The sequence below is a fragment of the Phasianus colchicus genome, chromosome 9 (assembly GCF_987193195.1).
Source record: "Phasianus colchicus chromosome 9, bPhaCol1.hap1.1, whole genome shotgun sequence".
NCBI classification, from domain to species: domain Eukaryota; kingdom Metazoa; phylum Chordata; class Aves; order Galliformes; family Phasianidae; genus Phasianus; species Phasianus colchicus.
This window is the reverse complement of record NC_143444.1, coordinates 31182285-31203914: the sequence shown is the minus strand read 5'-3', so window position 1 is coordinate 31203914 and position 21630 is coordinate 31182285. Positions and strand designations below refer to the sequence as shown.

At 51.7% G+C, this 21630-nt stretch overlaps 1 protein-coding gene across 5 annotated transcripts in view; it reads right to left on the bottom strand.

Moving 5' to 3' along the window:
- The window catches only part of PDE4B (phosphodiesterase 4B), a 148405-nt gene that overhangs the window by 40089 nt on the left and 86686 nt on the right, over positions 1-21630 (bottom strand). For 3 of the 5 annotated variants that reach the window (XM_031603929.2, XM_090146825.1, XM_031603937.2), the window contains 4 exons: positions 5937-6131; positions 4770-4806; positions 4609-4679; positions 1650-1699 (listed from right to left, as the gene is read on the bottom strand). In XM_031603929.2, the coding sequence (XP_031459789.1) occupies positions 1650-1699; positions 4609-4679; positions 4770-4806; positions 5937-6131 (353 nt within the window). Of the gene's footprint in view, positions 1-1649; positions 1700-4608; positions 4680-4769; positions 4807-5936; positions 6132-14170; positions 14518-21017; positions 21570-21630 lie in introns of those variants that run through there. The other 2 variants (XM_090146826.1, XM_090146827.1) reach the window with 2 other exon arrangements.

Here is a 21630-nt window from a genome sequence, read left to right as displayed (position 1 = left end):
GCAGGAAATAACACCATTTCCTATCAACCTCAAGCGTGTTTCTTATCATTGCTGCCTGCAACTGTCGTAATGTACTTCAGTTACTCACCTATCCGCACAGCACAGAAACACTAAAACTGTGAGTCAGGAGCACAAGGGCTCAGTTCATGATGCTGCGAGTGGGCTTCCCATCAGCTGCTGTCTCCTTCTGGGTCTTTCAGAGCAACACAAGCCTGCTGTGCGGCTGCAAGCACCAGCCCCTTAGTCAGAAAGGGAGCTGCAGTGACTGTGGGCTCCAGGCATCAGGAGCTGGGGTTACCTGTGGGGTTACCTGTGGGGTTACCTGTGGGGTACCTGGCATCCCTCTGTGCTGGAAGCACTGTGCAATAGTATCGTTTCCTCCGTGTCCACAAAGTGTTAAGAAGTGGAAACCAATTGTTTCCACAGCAAGAATTAAGAAAATTCATCTAAAAGTTCCTGGAGGGGAATTATCTCCCAGCAATCAGATTCTGTAAGCTATATAAAACAGATCTATGCAAAGCTTATGAAATGTTCCATGAATCCTTTCGCATGGGCTAGAAAAGCAAAGTCTCGCTCAGAGCAGTGCTGGAAGAAGTGCTGTGTGCATTCCTGCCAGCCCAGCTCTGCTGCTGCTCCCTGGGCAGTGTGCAGGAGGACCTCCACGCCACCGCTGCTCTCTCTGCAGCCACAATCTCCACATTCCACCAACAAGTTTTGAGGAATCCAAGCCGGAAACCTCCCTGACTGCTCACGTCCCCAGACAGTAAATAACACACAGTGTGAAAGGAAATGATAGTTACCCGTGCTGTGCATGCTGCAATAACATGGCTTTACTCAGCCTTCCCAGCATAGAGGAGAGGCCAAGATCACACCTTACACACTCCTCCAATCACACCTCCTCCACTGGGGGGGAAACAACTCCATCAGTGCCAGGAGGGTCAGCGCTCATCCAAAAAGGGTCCCACAAGGCTACAGCACAGCATGCACCCCCACAGGCAGCATGCTTCTGGGGCTGGCAGTGCAGGGCTCCCCTCAGTGCCATTCACCCCCATGGTGGAGCCGAGCCCAGGCTGCGAGCTGCAGCCGCTGACCCAGCGTGGGGACGAGGATGAGGTGAGCAGTGACTGACTTTGCTCCCATTCGGTTGCTCAAATGTGGTATTTCAAAAGACTGCAAACAAACGTTGAAAGGAAAAATACGCCATTCTAGGGCAGCCTAACAAAAGCCAAGGGAGTTTCACCCGAGAGAGGTTTCTGAGATTGCAGTTTTACATAGATCACATGGAAGCAAACTGAAATAAACAGGATAAAAACTACAGCTGTGCCTGAGCCTGTTGGAGGCTGTAGGCTTCTGCTTGCCCAGGCCTGCTCTGCACGGGGACTCGGAGGAATTGCAGTCACTGTGGCCATGACTATCAAACCAAAATCATGTTCTACCTTATGCTAACACGAGGGTAAACACAAACCCCAAACCATTTAAACAGCAGCAGCCTGAGCCCGGCGGTGTTCCTGCATTGGTTTTTCAGGAGTAACCCAGAAGGAGCTCAGCACTGCACCGGGCTGGGGGAGCAGAGGAGCAGCCACGAGTAAACCCATGTGCAATAAACCTTCCTCTTTGCTGGCAGGTGATTGCTGAGGATCCACACATACCTTGCAGGTTCACTCTAGAGACAGGTGGCTGACTCGTTGCAGGAGATCTCCTAAAAGGAATAAAGAATACTCCATCAACAGGTGCTATTTTTACACTTCAAGCACTGCCACTGCTGATACTCATAACTAAAAGGCTGTTATCAGGTTCATAAAGAAGCCTAAAACACTTCCGAACGATCAGCAATTCGTAAGCAATACAATATAGCTGTCAGAAAAATCCAAACGCCTTGTGTCCCTGGGCTAAGCACACACACACACGTGCTAGAAAGAACACACAACAGAAAAGATGTGCCCTCATCCCACACTTTATCTGCTGCTTTGAGGTCCAGCTACACCCGGAGGCCAGCAAGGGCTGGGTGCTGTGATTGCAGGGCTCACTGGGGCCCCACATCAAGGCCTTCCCTTGCTCATATTTCACCAACTGAGTCTGGCCCAAAGCAATGCCCACTGTTACACCAGTGTGCAGGTACAGGGCTACAATGGAGATGTAAGGCTTCACATCCCACCATCAGCAGCCAGAGCAGCACCCGCAAGCACATCATGAGATGCTGCAGCCGCTTGCATGAGCTCCAAAACAAAACAGAATGGCATTTCTCAAGTAGAAGCAGCAGCTCCGTCAGGGAACAGTGGATTCCAGGAGGGCTGAGAGCTATCTGCAAATTTGGCTGACGTTAAGCAAGCAGGTTGGGCTGGAAAAAATGGTGCAATATTTCTCCAAACGTCAAAAGATTCCATTGTGACGTCTGCCAAATAAAACTTAACTTTTCAAGTTGAAGCCATTATTCACATGAAAATGAAAAGAAAGGGAAAGAAAGGAAAAAAAAAAAAAAGATAAAAGGAAAAGAAAAGGACAAGGACAAGGACAAGGACAAGGACAAGGACAAGGAAAAGGAAAAGGAAAAGGAAAAGGAAAAGGAAAAGGAAAAGGAAAAAAAAGAAAAAGGGAAAAGAAAAGGGAAAAGAAAAGGGAAAAGAAAAGGGAAAAGAAAAGGAAAGAGGACTTCTTTTGTAAAGAAGTTAAAAGGAGATAAAAATCAAAACAGTCTGTTTGGGATTGAGGACAGAATTCCGGGCTAACCAGAAACGAAACTCAGGGCTTCTGCTTCCCAAAGGGGTTTCGGAAAGGTTCCAACCGAAGGCGGATCCCCCCCAGCCTCCCTCCCAGCCCCAACCTTCTGAGTCAGCCACTGAACTGAAACATCCATTTTTTGGCTGTTTCTCCTTTGAAGCTGCATTCAAAGCCAGCGAGCGGCTCCGTCCCGCTGCCACCGCAGCTGCAGGGGTTCTGCAGCGGGGCTCCAGGAAGGCCAACCCGGTGGGATGTGCAGTGCTGGACAGGCCACAGCCCTGCTTCAGAGCCTCGGATCCAACCTTCTGCCTGCCAGCAGCCCGGAGCTGAGCGGGGCTCCCTTCGCTTTTTGGGTGCTTTCCAAAAGTTCTGCTTTTTTCTGGGCTCCGGATTCTTCGAAGGGCTCAGCCTGCTGTGCGCACGCTGGGTGCTGACTCCTCTGAAAATCTGCCCCGACCTGCCTGCACAGAGCCTTTGAAAACTGAAATCTTGGAATCTTTGGAAAACAGAAACTCCTCATTAGGGACAGTCAGTATCAGAGGAGATGTGCTCCAGGTATCTCCAGCCGCCGCGGTGCAGAGATGTGCCCTCGGGGGGCGGGGAGGGGTGAGCTCATGTTCAGAAGGGTATTCCCCACTGCAGAGCTTGGAAATAGAACAGCACCACTCCCAGCACCCTCCGTGACGTCCTGGCTGCACCCATCCCAGTTTCTACAGCTGTGAGGGAGTGGGCAGTGAATTGCCATTGATCCACGTCCTGACACCGCTGTCCCCTCTGGGACACCGCAGCCGATGGGCGTCACATGGAGCTGCTGTCAGATCCCCTGCTCCACATCTGCCAAACCCGGTCTTTCAGAAGCCATTAATCACTCTCTCCTCTTTTCCACTCAGGAAATTGTCTGAAAAAACCCTGATGTTACCGTCCAAAAAAAAAAGTTATTGTTTTTCTCATTGTGTTTTTCCAGTCCTTCAGATTCATACCTTCCAGCACTTCTGTCAGTAAGTGGGGCAGCAGCCTCTTCTCCTTTCTTGGAACAGCAGGGGTGGAGGAGGGAGGAAGGAGAGGAAGGGTTAAAGAAGAGCAGAGGTTCCCATGATCCCCGGAGCAGAATTTTAAGAAGAATGCTGCGTATCATGAGACATATGATAAAATCATGAGCTGGCAGCACGGCGTAACCCAGCAGGGCTGCTTGGAGACCACGTGGGAAGCTCCGCAGCCCCTGGAAGCACATTCAGCCACGGACTGGGACGTTGGGCGTGTGATGGTTTCAACATTTGATGACTTTGACTTTGGCTGGGCAAATGGCTTCGTGCCTCGAGCAGATCTGGGAATGTTTTCAGGAGGACACTGCGAGATGCCTCTGCGTCCGACAGGTTACGCCCTCACTTCCTTCCGGCCCCAGATTCAGATTCCTCATTAGGAACTGCCAAAATACTCAGGCGATTCAAAAAAAGCAAAGCGGGGGAAAAAAAAAATAATAATAACGAGGAAAGGATCCTTTATTTCAGCCATCTGCTTTTCTATTAGCCTCCATCTCGGAACGCGGCGATTCATTTCCCATCACATCTTGCAAACAGAAATCAACGTGAGGAAAGCTCCGTGTCCAGCAAGACGCCGGGTGTGCGGGGAGCGCAGGGCCGCAGCGGGCACCGCGGTGTCCCCAGGGTGCTGCACTCGATGGGACAGCTCTCCTGGGGGCACGGCGGGGCGGAAAGCGGCGACGAGCGCTGGAGCTGGGTGGCCACGAAGCCACGAAGGTGCGACCCCGCGGCGACCAGGCGGGCGGCTGCGCTTTGGCGCCCCCACGCGGCCGAAGCCGGGACAGCGCCGGCCCCGCGCCCCGCCGCCCGCTCCCCCATCGCCGCCCGCTCCCTTTGGCTCCCCGCTTACTTGTTGGCCGTCCCGTGCAAATTGGTGAGCAGCGTGAAGTTGTTCCTCACGCTCCGCAAGCTGGCCAGCACCTGGAGCGAGCAGAAGGGATTTGTGAGCGCTTCTCAAGCCAAACCTTTCTGTGCCAGCCCCGTGCAAGAAGCAGCAAGCTCCCAACTCACCTGTGCGAAAGGTGTGACGATCAGGTCATCTCCGTGCCTGGGGGGGGAATGGAGAATGTGGCTGTAAGTCACCGTAGCAGGGTGGAAGAACAGCACGCCCATCACTACACGGATGGATGCCCTGATGGCTGGGTCAGGGCATGGGGATGGCTGTGGCACCGCTGGCACAGCGCAGGGACAGCCAGGAAACTCAGAGGCAGGGCAGTGCGCTCGTATGGAGGTGGAAAAACCCATCGTGGCCCAGGTAAAGGTCAGCTCTGAATTTCCTGGCTTTTGTGTCACCGTGCTTCACATTATCCAAACACTGGATGTTTTCATCGTGGAAGATTTGAGCAGAAGAGCTGAGGGAAGGACAGCATCACCAGCACTGGGAGGGATTTCTTGGCAACGCTGCACAAAGCACTCACACAAGAAGCCTGGGCTCAGGGCGCTGGGGCAGGAGGGATGCTCTGCTCCCCCTGTGGGAATTCACCACACCTCCCATTGAGATTCAGGTTTCTGCTTCATGGAAAAAAAATGGTAGGGCTTTTACAGCAGCTATGCTTTTTTGTTTGAGAGCATTTTTATGGTCATCTTAAACTTCAAACTGTGCCTTTTAAAATAAAGAGCTGTAAATTCAGGGCACTCATGGAAGCTTTGCGCTCCATTTCAGGGGTAGGGATCCCGTCAAATCAACCTCTCTGCTGCATTTTTCACTCCATTCTAGTGAATGACCTATCACTATGGGGTCAGACAGAAGAAGAAGTGCAGCAGGGGTAGGCGTGCTGCCTCCTTGAGAACTCAGGGGATGCCAACCAGGCACTGAGAGCATGCAGGGAAAAGCAAGCACAGAGGGCACTGCGGGCACACCGTGCTGCAGCACTGTGCCGAGTACAGCCCAGCTCTGCCCACTGCTTTGCACCCCAAACACCAGCTCCCAGTGGCACTGGGGTCCTCTTGTATTTCACCCCCTGGCTTCGAAAGCACTTCAGCTGGATTATGGGGCAAAAATGAGTGCCTGCAGGATGGGATGGGGATGAGGAAGTCATGGCTGGACAGACCACGGCAGCACGTGTCTGCTGGGCTGTGAAATGTGAGCAGTGCTCACACACACCTCTTTTTGGGGATTGCAGGAAGTCATGCAGAGCCCTCAGCCTCAAATATGACGTGAGCTGAGTTTGTGCTTACTGTTCGCTTGGGAGAGAGGAGTTCCTGGACATGGTCTTTGGAGACAAGTCGTAGTCGCTGTCTGAGCGGTAGAGGAAGGACTCCCGGCGCTGGCTGTGCCCAGGGAAGGTGGTGTGCAGCACCAACCCTGAGGAGGAGCTGGCCTGCGGGTCCAGCGGGCTGCGGCCAGGGGAAGGGCCATTTTCCACATCGAAGCTGCAAACAAAGCACAGACTGCGTCACACATGCCTGCCAACAGCCAGCTTTCGGTGCACAGAAGCACAGAATCATTCATATTGGAAAAACCCTCCAAGATCCCCGAGCCCAGAGCAGCCCACCCCCCATGCCCACTGCCCACGTCCCTCAGTGCCACATCCCCGTGGTTCTGAAACACCTCCAGGAATGGTGACCTCCCCACCTCCCTGGGCAGCTGTGCAGTGCTGAGTGCTCTTTGGAGAAGAGATTTCTCCCAGTATCCAGCCTGATCCTCTCCTGGCACGGCTCTCTCAAGTGCTGTGCATTGTGCCAAACCTCACCCACATCCTCGCAAATGCCATGGGGACAGAAGGCGCTGTGCCATGGAGCCATACACACTGAGCACACCGGCAGTGCCACACTGTCCTCCTCCTCTTTTGGAGAAAGGTTTTGGAATCCCACGAGGTTTGTGAGGAGCGGGCATCCAACCACGTTTCACTTCTCAGCCATCCCAAGGTGTCAGCTGAGCGAACATCAAACAGCTGTGCTGTAAAACGGAGGTTTGGAAGAGAACCCAGGCTGTCTGTCACCGTTTCCATTCTACACCCACTTCCTTATGGTTTCTCAGCTTGGCTGCTGCTTGTGGCTGAGGTCACTCTGGGCACTCCTGCAGGTGACATCCCTCAGAAAGCAGCAACAGACAGACGTGCTGTTCTCTGCTCTGCTGCTCAGCCACACCAAGCACCTTTTGCATTACCAGCTGATGACTTAAGGAGCAAGTGGTCAGATATCGGTATCGTACAGCATGTGGCTGTTTGCAACTTGGCTTATGCACTGATCCCTCTGTGCTCGAGGGGCAGGAAGGTGTTTCTATGGCTCCAGAACCGACTTACTGGGGAGGAAAAGGCAAAGATTGGGTCCCCAACACTTGTCCAGTCCTCACAGCCGCAGGTGCTCCATGCCAATTGGCCCTGCACACGGTTCTTCCTGAATTAGGAAGCACATGCATTTAACTAATGCAATTAAAAACACTGATTTCCAGTGCGGACATGGATTCCTTCCTTGGAATCCAAAGGCAGGGCAGTGGTGTGATACAGTGTGCAGGGAGGGCAACCCCTGCACACACCGTGCTGCTCTGTAGCATCCACTCACCCAACTGCTCAGTGCTTGAACCTGGTAAGGGCTCCATTACATTCCTTTCCTCCTTGTTATCTGCTCTTCCACCAACAGCCTGACTACACTTTATTTCCAGCCACAAGAAGAAACTCAGCTCTGTAACTGCCGTAGCTACAACCACAGGCTGATAATTAATCTGTCACTATTGAGACAATTAGCTCTGATGACGCAGGTATTCCAGACTTCTCCAGCAGGACTCGGGGAAAGCAGCCCCTCTCCTCCTCCCGCTGCAGCCCTTAAGAAGCAGAGCAGAAGGGGATGCAGGGCAGAGCAGGGCAGCAGGTGGCAGGAGTTAGCTGCAGCTCGCAGCCGGTGCACCCGAGGGGCACCTGCAAAAGATTTCATTGCGGTGCAGATGAATGGAGGGAACGGGCAACAGCGTGGCAGGAGGAAATCACGCTTAGCACAGCCTGGCTTCATGCATTCATCTGGAAAACAAACGAAATGACTGACAGCAACCCTGGCTGCCCGTGTTCTGCAGTCTGACAGCAAAGATGAGTCTGAGTCGCTTAGCAGCTGGATGAGGTGATGGTAATGGTCTTTACCAACCCTCGTGGTTCCATGAGTAGTCAGTGCAAACCAGATCCACCATACAAAACACACAGACCCTGGGGCTTCAGCCTGCTGAACCAGGCAGGGCGTTGTGGTTTGCCCAAGGAGGCTGTGGATGCCCCATCCCTGCAGGCATCCAAGGCCAGGCTGGATGTGGCTCTGGGCAGCCTGGTCTGCTGGTTGGTGACTTGCACATAGCAGGGGGTTGGAACTGGATGAGCAGTGTGCTCCTTTGCAACCCATGCCATTCTATGATTCTGTGATCCTATGATTCTTGCCCACATTTGGCATTTCAATGTTTCCACTCTTCCATGCACAACCCGAGGGCTGTGGCTGCAGCAGCACACAGCTGTGCTCCCGGTGCTGTTTGGCCACACTCTGCTCATCACAAGGTCCCTCTCATGACCTGCACCGCCCCGTTCCTCACAGAGCCATTCAGCCACATTCTAAAAACCACGGGCAATGAGAAAGATGCACTTTGTTACATCGAAATCTGCACGAGCACAACCGCTTCTCACTGCTATCTGATTTTCTGCACCTGTTTCCCATTATCACAGCAGCTTGCTGGTTTCTCTAATAGATCCTTCATGCAGAAAGGACTTGAAACCACCGGTGCTTCTTAACCCAGGCCTGCAGGCTGTGCAGACACGGAGCAGTGCATCCTGCAGAGCTGCCCCATGGCGTGCCCAGCACCGCAGCCCCTGCTGGGCTGCAACAGCCACTGAGAAGCACAGGAGGGAGGCAGAAAGCAGCCCGGGCTTTCTTCTAGCACAGAGCCTCCAACAGCCCTAATCCTTTTCATGTTTAGCACAGATAAGTTGCTTGACGTTATCCTGTAACAAGTTAATGCCATGTGGTTGGTAAAGTCCCCCGGAGAAGAAATCCTGAATTTCAAAACCCAGTTGTTATTCCTCCAAATGCACATCCCAGGCTGCTTCATCTTTGTTGCTGTTAATCCCTGCTGAACACAAGGCGTAGTCCCACACCCCTGCCTCCACTACCACAGCCTGGAAACACAGATGGGTGTGCACACAATGGGTGTACACAGCAGGTGTGTGTGTGTGCATACCACGTACGTGTGCACTGCACCACAGGTGTGTGCACGGCCACCCCTTGCACAGGAAGCAATGTTACTCCTGAAGGGCTTTTCTCTTTCTTCCCAAAAGCACCCCGGCATTAGGAGATGCACCCAGCCTTTTCACTTGGCTCATAAAATAATTATTTGACCTGATTTTTTGATTTATTTCTATAATTGGTGCTGGCGTTCCTGCCAGCAAAAAGACAATGAAATGTTCTAAGATGGTATTCAGATCATTAAATCCTTTGGATGCTCAGCCCTCCCAAATATAATTAATCTGGTTGGTTACATTTCAGCAAGATTTTACTTGCTTCACATCTTCCAATCACATGCACTCCTGTTCTCTTCCAGCAACAGCAAAAGACCGTGCACAGCCAATGGCCACATCCACCACTGAGCTCCTCACTGCACTGGGGGAGGTTCAGACCAGATGGAAAACCTGTTTTACCATGAGGGTGCTCAAAGACCAAAACAGGCTTCCTAGAGAGGTGGGTGATGCCCCTGCTGGTGTTCAAGGGGCTTTGGATGACACCGTCAGTAATATACTTAAACTTCTGGTTAGCCCAGAGGTGGTCAGGCAGTTGGGACCCAATGATTTTTGAAGAGAGTCCCTTCCAATGGAGCTACTTCATTCCACTCTGTTCCATTCCACTCCATTCTTTTCCACTCCACTCTACTCCATTCCACTCCCTTCCATTCCATTCAGTTCCATTTCATTCCACTCCATTCCCTTCCACTCTATTTCTACTCCACTCTACTGCACTCCATTCCATTCCATTCCATTCCATTCCATTCCATTCCATTCCATTCCATTCCATTCCACTCCATTCCATTCCATTCCACCCCATTCCACTCCATTCCATTCCACTCCATTCCATTCCACTCCATTCCATTCCACTCCATTCCATTCCATTCCATTCCATTCCATTCCACTCCATTCCATTCCACTCCATTCCATTCCACTCCATTCCATTCCACTCCATTCCACTCCATTCCATTCTACTCTATTCCATTCCATTCCATTCCATTCTACTCTATTCCATTCCATTCCATTCCATTCCACTCCATTCCATTCCACTCCATTCCATTCCATTCCACTCCATTCCACTCCATTCCATTCCATTCCATTCCATTCCATTCCATTCCACTCCATTCCATTCCATTCTACTCTATTCCATTCCATTCCATTCCATTCCATTCCATTCCATTCCATTCCATTCCATTCCATTCCACTCCATTCCATTCCATTCTAGCCCATTCCATTCCATTCCACTCCATTCCATTCTACTCTATTCCATTCCATTCCATTTCACTCCATTCCATTCCATTCTACTCTATTCCATTCCATTCCATTCCATTCCATTCCATTCCATTCCATTCCATTCCATTCCATTCCATTCCACTCCACTCCATTCCATTCCATTTCATTCCATTCCATTCCACTCCATTCCACTCCACTCCATTCCATTCCACTCCATTCCATTCCACTCCATTCCATTCTACTCCATTCCATTCCATTCCATTCCACTCCACTCCATATGCATGCTGTGGGCTGATCCCTGCTTCCATGAGTGCTCCATGGGATGAAGCCCAAAGAGGTGAGGGATGGTGCCAGTGCAGCACACTGAGCGCCTGCAACCACCGCAGCCCTGCCACAGCCATGCTCCTTTGAGTGGTTTCACCAGCTACAATAAATCCCTTGGCATGATCAAACGTGGAGGCTTTCCTCCAGCCTCAGGATGCTTGAAAAGGGGGAAAAGAGGCCAACCGAAGGGTAAAAAAGGGAAATCTGTGCTTGAAGCCATACATTCCAGCAAGGACATGGTTAGTGGGCATGGTCGGGATGGGTTGACGGTTGGACTTGGTGATCATGGAGGTCTTCTCCAACCTAAATGACTGTGACTCTGGATGGGCAAGCTGGATCACCAGCAAAGCCAACTGCAACCCCACGCTGCCTCCAGCTGCACCTGCTCAGACCCACACAGCCCCCTGGCACGGAGCTGTTCTGCTGTGAAAGCAATAGCACTTTGCTGCTGGCACCCCAAATATCACTTAGTAACACTGTCGCTTTCTCTGGACATGCAAATCTTCCCCAGACCTGCTGCAGGGCTCAGTTTGATCTTAATTAGCAATTCCTTTGAAGCCCTGCCTCATGCTGACAATTACTTGCTGGAGACACCATTCCAGAGTCACTTCAAATCACAGTGCTGTGCTGCTCAAAACAGACGTGGGAGCACAGAGGAAAACAGGTCCTGCATGTTGGAGATACTGAATGCAGCTACAGGGCATCAAGGTCAGTAATGGCAAACAGTGCAGCAACGCAGCCATCAATACTGGGGGATTAGGAAAAAAATAGTGCTTGCTACCTCCAATTGTCATCTAATAATGCAGGAGATGAAGTTTTCAGTGTGAATAAGCATAAAAGTGTAGGCATGGCAGAAAACCACTGTATCTGACTGTGCTTCAGGCTCAAGTCATCTTCATAAATGCTTCATTCTTCAGCTAATAGAATTTAGGCATCCTGAGAGTTTACTGCGTTCAGGAAGGGTTGCACTGAGCTAATGGAGGACACGTTGGTGGAAGCAATCAAGGTCAAGTAATGGGCCATCTAGAAAGAAACTGAGAAACTGTGTGCAAAACCAGAAGATAGTTGGAACAGATGAGTTATTGCAATGGAGAACAAGAATGGTTTGGCTTCACTGATGGAACACAGGGGAGAAAACATGTAGAATGAGTGCTGAAGTCTGGGCAAGAAAGGGAGGCAGGCAATGCAGGCAGCAGACAGGCAGTGCAAGCAAGCAACAAGGAGGCAGGCAATGCAGGCAGGCAGTGCAGGCAATGCAGGCAATGCAGGCAGGCAGCACTCCATGCAGCAGCAGAACATCTGCACGTGCCAGATTGCTGTTGGCTGTGTATTTTAAATGGAAGTGAGGGGCTGAAATGAGCAGGGCCTGAAACTCTGCCCCTCGCTTATTGCTTTGGGTGAACTCCAGCAGAAATGGGGTTCGCTTCTCCTCCTGAATAAGGAACCTGCCAGCACTGAGCCTTCCTCTGAGTGTGTTTATGCGCCCGGAGCTGGACGGTGGCCAGGAAAGCAATCAGTCACGGGGTGAGCAGCCGTCTGCCAGCCCCAGGGAGCGTCTGGGAAAGATGAAGATCACAGGCAGCGGGTGGGAGGAAGTCGTGGGTATCCCCTCAGAGCGGCCAGCCAGAGCAAATGGCAGCAGTGGTATTAATAACCCGGCGTCAGCACGAGGAGCATCTGACCGGGAACATCAGATAGCGGGCAGATATGGAGGGCCTGGTGGCAAATCATGTGAAGGGCGAGAGAGATAGCAGGGCGCTGGGAGACGCAGCAGGGAACAGACAGACGTGTCAGGCCCTTCTGTTCCTAGCACAGCCACCTCTAAACACGCCGTGGTTTTCATCTCCTGCTACTTTAAATGGTCAAGGGAGGCTGCCCAGCATGCGCAGCCACAGGGATGGAGCAGAAAGCAGCGTGTGTCACACTGAGACCTTCCGCACGGCACCTGACGTCAGAGCAGGGATTTATTGCTGGCATTTGCAGGAACACAGCCTGCTCGCTGTGGCTTCAACACCTTCCAGAGCACGCTCAGGCTGTCAGCCTACTGTCGTAAGAAATACTGAGATGCTGCAAGAACGGTTCTCCACGGCTTCGTCTAACTGCCAACCCGTGCTGCTAATTAGCTGCATGCTGAAACCACTGCAGTGCTGCTTACCTTTATGCTCACACCAGCAGCAGTACAAGCAAAGCCAGAATGACTCTTCTCCCTTCACTTCAATTCAAGAAAGCAGTTAATAAAGCACAGCAGCTTGACACAGAGGTAATGTGCAGGCATTGCCCCTTGCCAGGCTCTCCAAGCACCACCCAAAGGCATCTCTGAGCACTGGAAGCCCCCCAGCACAGAGACTGCTCAAGAGCAGCATTCAGGCCCAGAGGAGCTGCCCTCACTCATCACAAGAGCCCGAAATTCTCACTGCAGCCTAAGAAAGGGGAATCACTTAGCACAAATAAGAGCTCTTTTTAAACCACTGATTAAATAGATATTCACAAGACAGAGTACAACGGCTTTGATGGAACCCTTGCAACCTATTATATAAATCCTCATTCATGCCCATGAGAGCTTTCCCTTTTCTTTTTTAATAACAGAAGAGAGCACGCAGCCACGTGAAGGCAGTTACGTGGCTCAGAGATGGGGCTGCTGTGCTCACCCCGCACCATGCAGGACTCCTGCTGGGGGTTGGATGGCTGCACAGCTTCTCCCCATGGCACGGATTTGCTTGCAGGGCACTGCCAGGGCTGCCTTAGCAGGTAGGTTTGTTGTTCAGCACACGACTTTCCCTACCCTGTGCTGTTACACCAACATCCAACCTGACTGAAGGTAAAGCTTTTCTTACAGCTTCGGCAATTTCCTTTCGTTCCTCCTGAGAACAGATTTAATTTTTTTTTTGTCAGAATCGACCCCGTAACACCTTCAGTCTGAAATGAATGTATAACATGGCATCAGCCATCAGCCAGGCTCGTTAGCAGGGCCTGCTCTGCCGGCTGGGACACCTGCAGGAGGTGGAGATCTCCAGAGCACAGTTGTGAAAGCACTATGCGGTGCCACTGCAGCAAAGCAAAAGGGGTCAGCGTGTTCCCCAGGACCCACTCCAAACAATTTGCCTTCTTTACAGATGAAAAAGCAGCAGGCAGCCTTTTGTGATGGCAGCAAAACTAGGACGTTCGACGCCCACTTCAGAACCTCCCTCGCAGCTGCCTCTCCATTCAGCTAATATTCCTTCTCTAGGCTTTCAAGGATGCCTTTCCACGCATCCACACCACCATGGACACAGCATCAGTGTCCTCCATGTGTGCCCACCCAGCTGGGCCTGGGGACGCAGCCCACCGCAGCCACAGAGCAGTTGGGTCAGAAGGGACCTCAAAGCCCAGCCAACTCGTGATTCCCTGAATGCCCCCCCTCAGCAGCAGCCTAAGCCCAGTTTCCAAACAGGAAAAACTCATGGAACAAAAAAAAAAAAAAAGAAAAGCCCCCAATGCCTGAGTGCCCACCCAGGAGCAGCTTCTAACATTGAGCCAAAGTTGGCAGCAACCAAGCAGACATCACTGAGTTCTCAGCATCCTGTGACTGTGAGTGCCACAGTCCGTACAAAAATAAAATGCCAAACCCCAAAAAACAAGGCCTTTAAAAAATGCTTGTTGCTAAAAGGTGTCCAAAGAGATATCCCCTACTTGCAGTCGTTAGAAGCTGCTTTCCCAGGACACATTTCTCCTCCCCAGTATTGCCAACACACTGCGTTGTCAGGATGGCATCCAGACACACTCCCCGCTCACACTGAGCTGGTGTGAGCACACACTGAGTGCTGCCTACACTGAAGGTCCACTCCTCCTCCTCCCAGTGCCACCCATTGGCAGTGGCAGGGACAGGAGCAGCTCCCACAGCTGGGTAGGGGCTGGGACACGGAGGAACATCACTTGTCTTACTGCCATCCACCGGAATGGTGCCCCCGACAGACCCACATCACCACTGCCTTTGTACCTCCAGGTTACACCTCCTCCCAAATCAGCTGCTAAACCATCCTTAGATGTCCATTCTTCTGCTAAGGAAGGGAGATAAATCAGACTGAAAAGTCAAAATGCAGCACAGAATAAAAACTGAAATAAAATGATGTATGACTAGTGTAAAAATCACGGGCTGACGTAAGGAATGGAACTGTGACATCTGATTTAGAGCTTTGCAGAGCCCTGCTTACTTGCCTTTCCTGTAACTTTTGAAATCCTGTGCTGAGTTCACAGTGCAGTTCCAAGGAACAGATTATAAACAGAAGGACAGAACTTACTTTCTCCTGCTAAAGAGAGATGAGATCGGAGAAATACCTTCTCTCTGGCGTTGCAGCTAAACCCGAGCTCAGCCTCGGGGCAGCACTTCAGCACAGAGGGCTGAGCCACCCCCTCCCCATTTTCTGGGCAGGTTCCTGCCAGCCCCCACCCCGCAGGCTCTGCTCACTGTGGGAAGCAGCAGCAGAGCAGCTCCTGGCTCAGGGCAGTCGAGGAACCCAGCAGCAGCTCGGTGCTATGATGATTCTACCCCAAATCTTTGTTTATAAACGGGCTGAACCAGGGAATCACGTGCTGTACTGTTTTGCAGAGAGGTTTGTACAGTGACATCCAGAAAGCTGTCTGATTAACTGATAAGGGAAAACAATACATAAGCCAAGGAGGATTTCATCTCTTCGTTCTTGCGTTAAGTCATTCCGAGGTCTTAATTTTCAAACACAGAAGCGTTCTGAGAATGTTTTGTAATTACAAACCAATCAGAAAAACCATCCAGGAGGAATAATTACATAATTTCCAGCTGAACTCGGAGCTGAGCAGAACTCGCAGCCCAGAGAGCAGCAATAAATAGCTCCTGGTATCATCGCTGCTGCTGCGGCCGATGACTCACCGCTGTCACTGGGATCCCATCCCAGAATAGTCACGCTGCTTTGTGCGCTGCATGCAGAATTAGCCACCAGGGACTCGCTATTAAACGAAACAGATTCGGGGTTTCAGTATTCATGTGGTCAGATCATAAAAACAAAAGCTATTCAAACCTCCCCTCCACCAGGAGAAGTGGCACCTGCACACCGAGCACAGCCTATGGGCAGCAGCCTGCACCAGCACCCTGCAGCTCCCACCTGCTGCCTGCAGACACACACTGATGCTTCCTGCAAGATGTGAGCACAGCATCTGATGCAGCTCATGGAGAAGACGGGGGTCACCTGCTTATGGCAGACATGAGAGCTACAGCTGAACCAAAACCAACCGTGTGCCAGCTTGGTGGAGCCCAAGTCAGGTGTGCGACAACCAGACGGAGAAGCTGAAATGTTTTGCTACTGCAGGAGGCTGTGAGCCTCAAGAAACCCGCTGCAAACAGCAATGGTTTGCTCTACAAACACATACATGCTGGTATACAGCACAGGGTGGGGTTGTGCTTCTGTGCTGCACCTCAGCAGGGCTGGTTTGGGATTCCTGGCAAGCAGCACCAAGCCTGGGAGCTGTGCAGGTCTGTGGGGATGCCCCATAGGGCTGACACTCTGCAGAGACCCCCTGACCCCCATTCTCCCCTTTGTACCACACACATTTCTGACCGCAGATGCATCCCTCATCTCACAGAGTTCTTAATGGAAAGATCATCAGGACCATGGAAGTTTACTTCTTAGCTGAAATTCTCCCTCTCCTCCTGCACTGGAAAATGAACAATGCTTACAAGTGACATCACTTTTTCACATTTTTTCCACGTCAAATTCACTGCCTATTCCCACAAAGTGTTCTCAGCTCTGTCTGAACAGCACAGGGAAGCAGTTAGCAGCCTACCACCATCCCTCAGCCTCCTGCAGAAGCTCTCTGCCCCAAGTGCCCCTCTGTGCCCACACCCTTGGGTCCCCCCCAGCTCTGGCACAGCAGTGAGGAGGTGCCACCACCCGGCTCCATTCACCAGCCCTTGGCCCCACTGTGTCCTGCTGCTCTTTAGCTCCGAGACGTTCTCAGCTCAGCCCAGCCAGTGTCACACTGCTCTCTGTTGGCATTCCCTCCCCGGCTCCTTCACAGCACCATGGATTTGCAGAGCCAGAGCCCCCTGTGTCCCTCTGCCATGCGATCCCAACCTCGTTTATCCCCTGCTTCTCTGTCTCCTTGCTGGCTTGGCAACACTTCTCGCTTTAGCAGCATCTCTTCATTTAATTAGCTCGCTGTTTGTTTCGTTTTCCAGATCATTAACAAAAAGGTTAAATAAAACCATATGCATCACGGCAACGAGGCACCGGCCAAGAACCTTCCCAGCGGATGACAACTGAGATATCTGCGGCGAGCTTTGAAATTTTTGTCTTTTTTGGGAGGGGGGGGGGCTTTTCCTTCAATGGAGGGATATTCCAAACCCACCAAGCACAAATGCTGCCCTTTGTGGTTGTGGTGGTGGAGCAGGGAGCACTGGGGCTCGTGCAGGTGGCACAGGTAGGCACGGGAAGTGGGAAATGTCCCCCTGATTGGCTATTCAGGCTGACAGATCTTAATCGTTTTCAATAACCATGCTGTTTATTGCACTTTTTTATCCTGCTTTTTCCACACCCCAGCCCCCAAAAGTGCTTTGCTTAAATCACAGAATCACTGAGGTGGGAAAAGACTTCCCCAAGTCCAACCCCAACCCACCCACACCGTCCCACCCGCCACGTGTCACCAAGCACTGTTTTTGCTCACTCTGCCAGTTTATCTTATCAACCCACCACGTCTACCCACAGCCCCTAACACCCCAGTGTAACAGAACCAGGCCCTGGGATTCGCTCTGTCTGCTGCCGTGGCACCAACCCACACCTACCACCTTCCTGCAGGGAAGCCCAGCCGTGCTGCAGGTCAGCGTGTCCTCCAGCTTTTGGGAGAGAAACATTCCTAGAGAAAACTTCCAAGAAGACCGAGGGAAGATGGTACTTTTTCCCTGCTGACTGGCCAGCGTGGGGGCACAGCGTGCAGCACTTCATTCACTGCAGTGTGCTGAGGAGCAGCAGCCCAGGGGCAGCAGATGAGGGCCTCCCTCCCATACCTGCAGCACAGCACGAGCTTTGTGCCAGCTGGTCAGGCAAACACAGAAAGAAAAGGGAAACGCATCGCCTTCCAGCACAGAGCCTTTGTGATGTTCCAGAGCTCCAGCAACCAGCACAGCATCAGCTGCTCTGCTGGCGTGGGCATGGCAGGAGCAGGCACTGCTGCCCCTGTGGAGCTCTGGGTGCTGTTTCTGCCCTAGTCCTTTAACAGGCTTGGGAATGCAGATTCTTGTTTCTCAGGCGTTATTGGATTTCCTGCATAAACCTCTTTTTGCAGAAGTTAATAAGGGGGATAACCCTTTCTCATAGCTACAGGCGCTCTGAAGGGAAGTGCTGGGCCCTTCTCTGCTATGGTGAACAACACCGTGGAAAAGAGCAGGCTTGGAATCTGCACTGCCTGGCACGGATTTGTAATTAACAGCCGTGCTAATTATCCCTCTGCTAGTAAAAGGCATCGCCTCCTGTTGCATTTGCACCGGGCTGCTCTTTGGCATCTCTGTAGCCCGTCCAGTTTATCACAAGCGATTCCTCCTGCTTATTATAGCTGCACTTTTACTTAACTAAATACCAACTACGTAAGGGATATAGAAATAGAAAGGCTGCAGTGTGATGGGAGAGAATGCAGCCATCTTCTCAAGGCCCATGCCAAGGGCACAGCAGGGGCTTCTCAGAAATGCCATTCCTGTACCACAAAGCTCCTGCTTGTGGCGTTGCAATCCCCCCACTACAGCGCTCCTTCTTCCTTAAAGCAGTTGCTCTTAGGCACAAAAATGAAAAAAGAAATGCTTAAAATGAGATGAGAAGCGAACAAAGAGAAGGATCCCAAAAGCTCAGCAGAAAACCAGCAGCCCAACCTGGGCTTCCTGCCCTCGTTTTGTTCCAGTTGTGTCCTGCAGACACTGCCCCGGTCTGACAGCCCACACCATACTGGTGTGACACCACTGTGCAGAACAGGAGCACAGCATGGCACTCAGCACCCCGTCGAGCTGTGATGATATCCAGGACAGCAGCACCTGTTATCCTTATCCTAGCACTTATCCTACACAAAGCTGTAATAATCACTGTCAATCTAACAGTGGGACACGAAGGCAAGCTCAAGAAGGAACCAAGGAGGGGCAGCATACGCTCCAGTCCCAGCACTCCAACAGCCCAGTGTTCCTTCTGGAGGCGCCTCTGTTGTTGCACACAATGGGGAGGAAGCTTCTCATTTTTTGGCTTGAATTCCAGCCTCCCTTTGCAAGGCTCAGCCTGCTGCTCAAAAATCATCACAGGACCATTAAGGTTGGAAGAGACCTCTAGGATGACCACGTCCAACCATCAACCCACTGCCACCATGCCCACTGAGCACATCACCGTCACACCGCCACGCACAGCAGGGCACACGTGGGCCACCAACCTTCAGCTGCCATCTCCATGGGAGGGGGGAAGATTCAGCAGAGCCCTGTGAGGCAGAGCAGCCACACTGCCCAGAGGCCAACCTGCCCCTAAACACTGCAACATGGAGCTGGAGAGATGGGAACTGGGACTTTGTACTTTGTTATGGGTATGTAAATGGATATATGCTCGTGGAAGCTTGGCTTAAAGGAGCATCCCACCAAAAGAAAGAAAGATTGTTTCATTTGGAGCCTGGGGAACATGGTCAGCAGCAATGGAGATGGCTCCAGGATGCCCAGCAGCCCCACAGAACCCTTCCCCCAAGCTTTCAAACAGCAAAGGCACGCGCTTGTCTCTCCTTGCATCGCTCAGAGCCAATTAAATCACAATTATCTCATTGTTAAAGATCACGCTTCAGCCAGGCATTGTCTTCACTGACGACACATTCTAACAATGCGTTCTTTATGCTTCCTACAGCCATTTGTGAGCCTAAGAAAAATATTTGACTTTCTCTTTCTAAACTGTGCCTACAGATTTCTGCTCTACTTTTCGCAAACACACTCTGTGCGTAGAAATCAACTGCTGGTTGAGGATCCCACCTTTCCATTGGAGGCCAGGGAGTTCACACATCAAGACAAAAAAAAAAAAAGCCATACCTATGGGCATCTGGAGCACCACAGAAGCAGGCATCCTACAGGAGAAGTGGTCTCCCCATTAGTGGACAGGGCTAACCCAGGCTGTACTGAGGGCTCTGAGCCCATCCAGCCCCCTGCATCTCACTGGGATGTGCAGACAGGGGCAGCCACGAGCAAGGGTCAGCTGAGTCCTGCCATAAGCACCAGCTGAGGGCAACACCAAAATCATAGAATCATAGAATCATTCAGGTTGGAGAAGCCTTCCAAGATTCCCAATCCATCCCCAGCCCACCCCCCACGCCCACTGCCCACGTCCCTCAGTGCCACATCCCCATGGCTCTGAACACCCCCAGGGATGGTGACCCCCCACCCTTCTGCAGCTGTGCAGTGCTGAGTGCTCTTTGGAGATTTCTCCTAACATCCAACCTGACCTTCCTCTGCAGCAACCTGAGGCCATCAGCTCTTGTCTTAAATGCATGAGCTGAGCCCCACATGATATGGCTTCCCAAGTTGTCCTCCAGCACAATCTGTAGTGTCCTCCCAGAAGAAACTGGAGCAGGCAAAAGGAAAGGAGATGTTGAACATTTCCAATGTGAGCATTTCCAGTGCTACTATGTTTTTCACGACCTCTATGCGACACAGAGAAGTTGCTTGCTCCCTTGCACGCCCACCTGTTAGCAAATGCCTATTGGGTTTGAAGGCATTCAGGACTCAGAGCCTTGCTGCTTTTATTAATACACACAAGTAATGAGCTACAGCGTCATCAAAGAGCCTAAAGCAGGGGGGACAGTAGCTGAACTCATTATCAGCAACGACACGAATAGTGAGAATTTATCCCGTGTAAGAACAGAGTATGTTTTTAATGAGGATTGAAAATATCATCTCCGAATCTCCAGTATGTTGAACTCTCCATGTGCCCTACATTGTCACAGGGTGATACAGAGACCACACAGATTACCTGCACTCACCAACTTCACACCTCACCTCCAAAACCAGACCCTTGGCTACAAAAGCAAAGTGTGCTGGGGAACAGAATGCAGGAAGAAATGCAGCCCTGGGAGCACAGCCCCAGCCCTGCCATGCCCATCACCACCAAATCAGGTTGCCCAAGGAGGCTGTGGATGCCCCATCCCTGCAGGCATCCAAGGCCAGGCTGGATGTGGCTCTGGGCAGCCTGGGCTGCTGGTTGGTGACCTGCACACAGCAGGGGGTTGGAACTGGATGAGCACTGCGCTCCATTGCAAGCCGGGCCGTTCTGTGATTCTAAGAAATTGGGGTGTCAGCACTGAGAGAGCCAAAGGAAACACTCTGAGCACCGCAGAGACGTACAACTCGGGGAAGGTGTGTGTGCAGCCAACACCTCCGCTCAGCACACAGAACTGCACAGTTCCGAACGCACGGCTGCACGCTCCCAAATGCAGAGCTGCACACTTCTGAGCCCTCCTGCCCACCAGAACTGCCTGATCCAGGCAGAACAGAACAAGTAACACTCACCAAATCCACGAATGACGGCGACTACGTGCAATATTAACATTCAACATCTTCCACACCGGTGTTTCTCTCCTTGTCGCCTGAGCGCGCTCAGCACATTCTGTGCTCACCCCCAGCTCCCCTCGTGCTGAACTTGTATCAGCAGCACGCAGATACCTCCACGAGTTTTTATTCTTTCTGATTACATGTCAACTCCCATTTCAGGGTGGATGTCACTCCGTACACGAATACAAACGACTTGGCAATCAGACCGTGAGGGTGCCGCGGAACAGCCTCTCCAGACTCCCATAGTTCTTCGTCTCTATCAGAAGAAAAAAGATCTATTTCTGGCAGAACCCAAACTGCAGCTTCCTGCTCTCATTTGTATCATCCCTTCCAGTGACACTGACACAGAGGGAAAAAAAAAAAAGCAGCAGCGGGTGTTCTCCAAACTCCAGAGACATCCCCACGTTCCTGTTTATCCTCCCCAGGTCACGCTCATCGCTCACTCAGACGCCGCTGAGCCCAAGTTTCCGATGCTCCCACCTCCTGTGACAAGCCGCAGGGATCTCTCCTCTGTGACAAAGGCCTGGGTTAGCAATGGCAACAAAGGGTGAGCCCTGAGCACGGCTCCCAG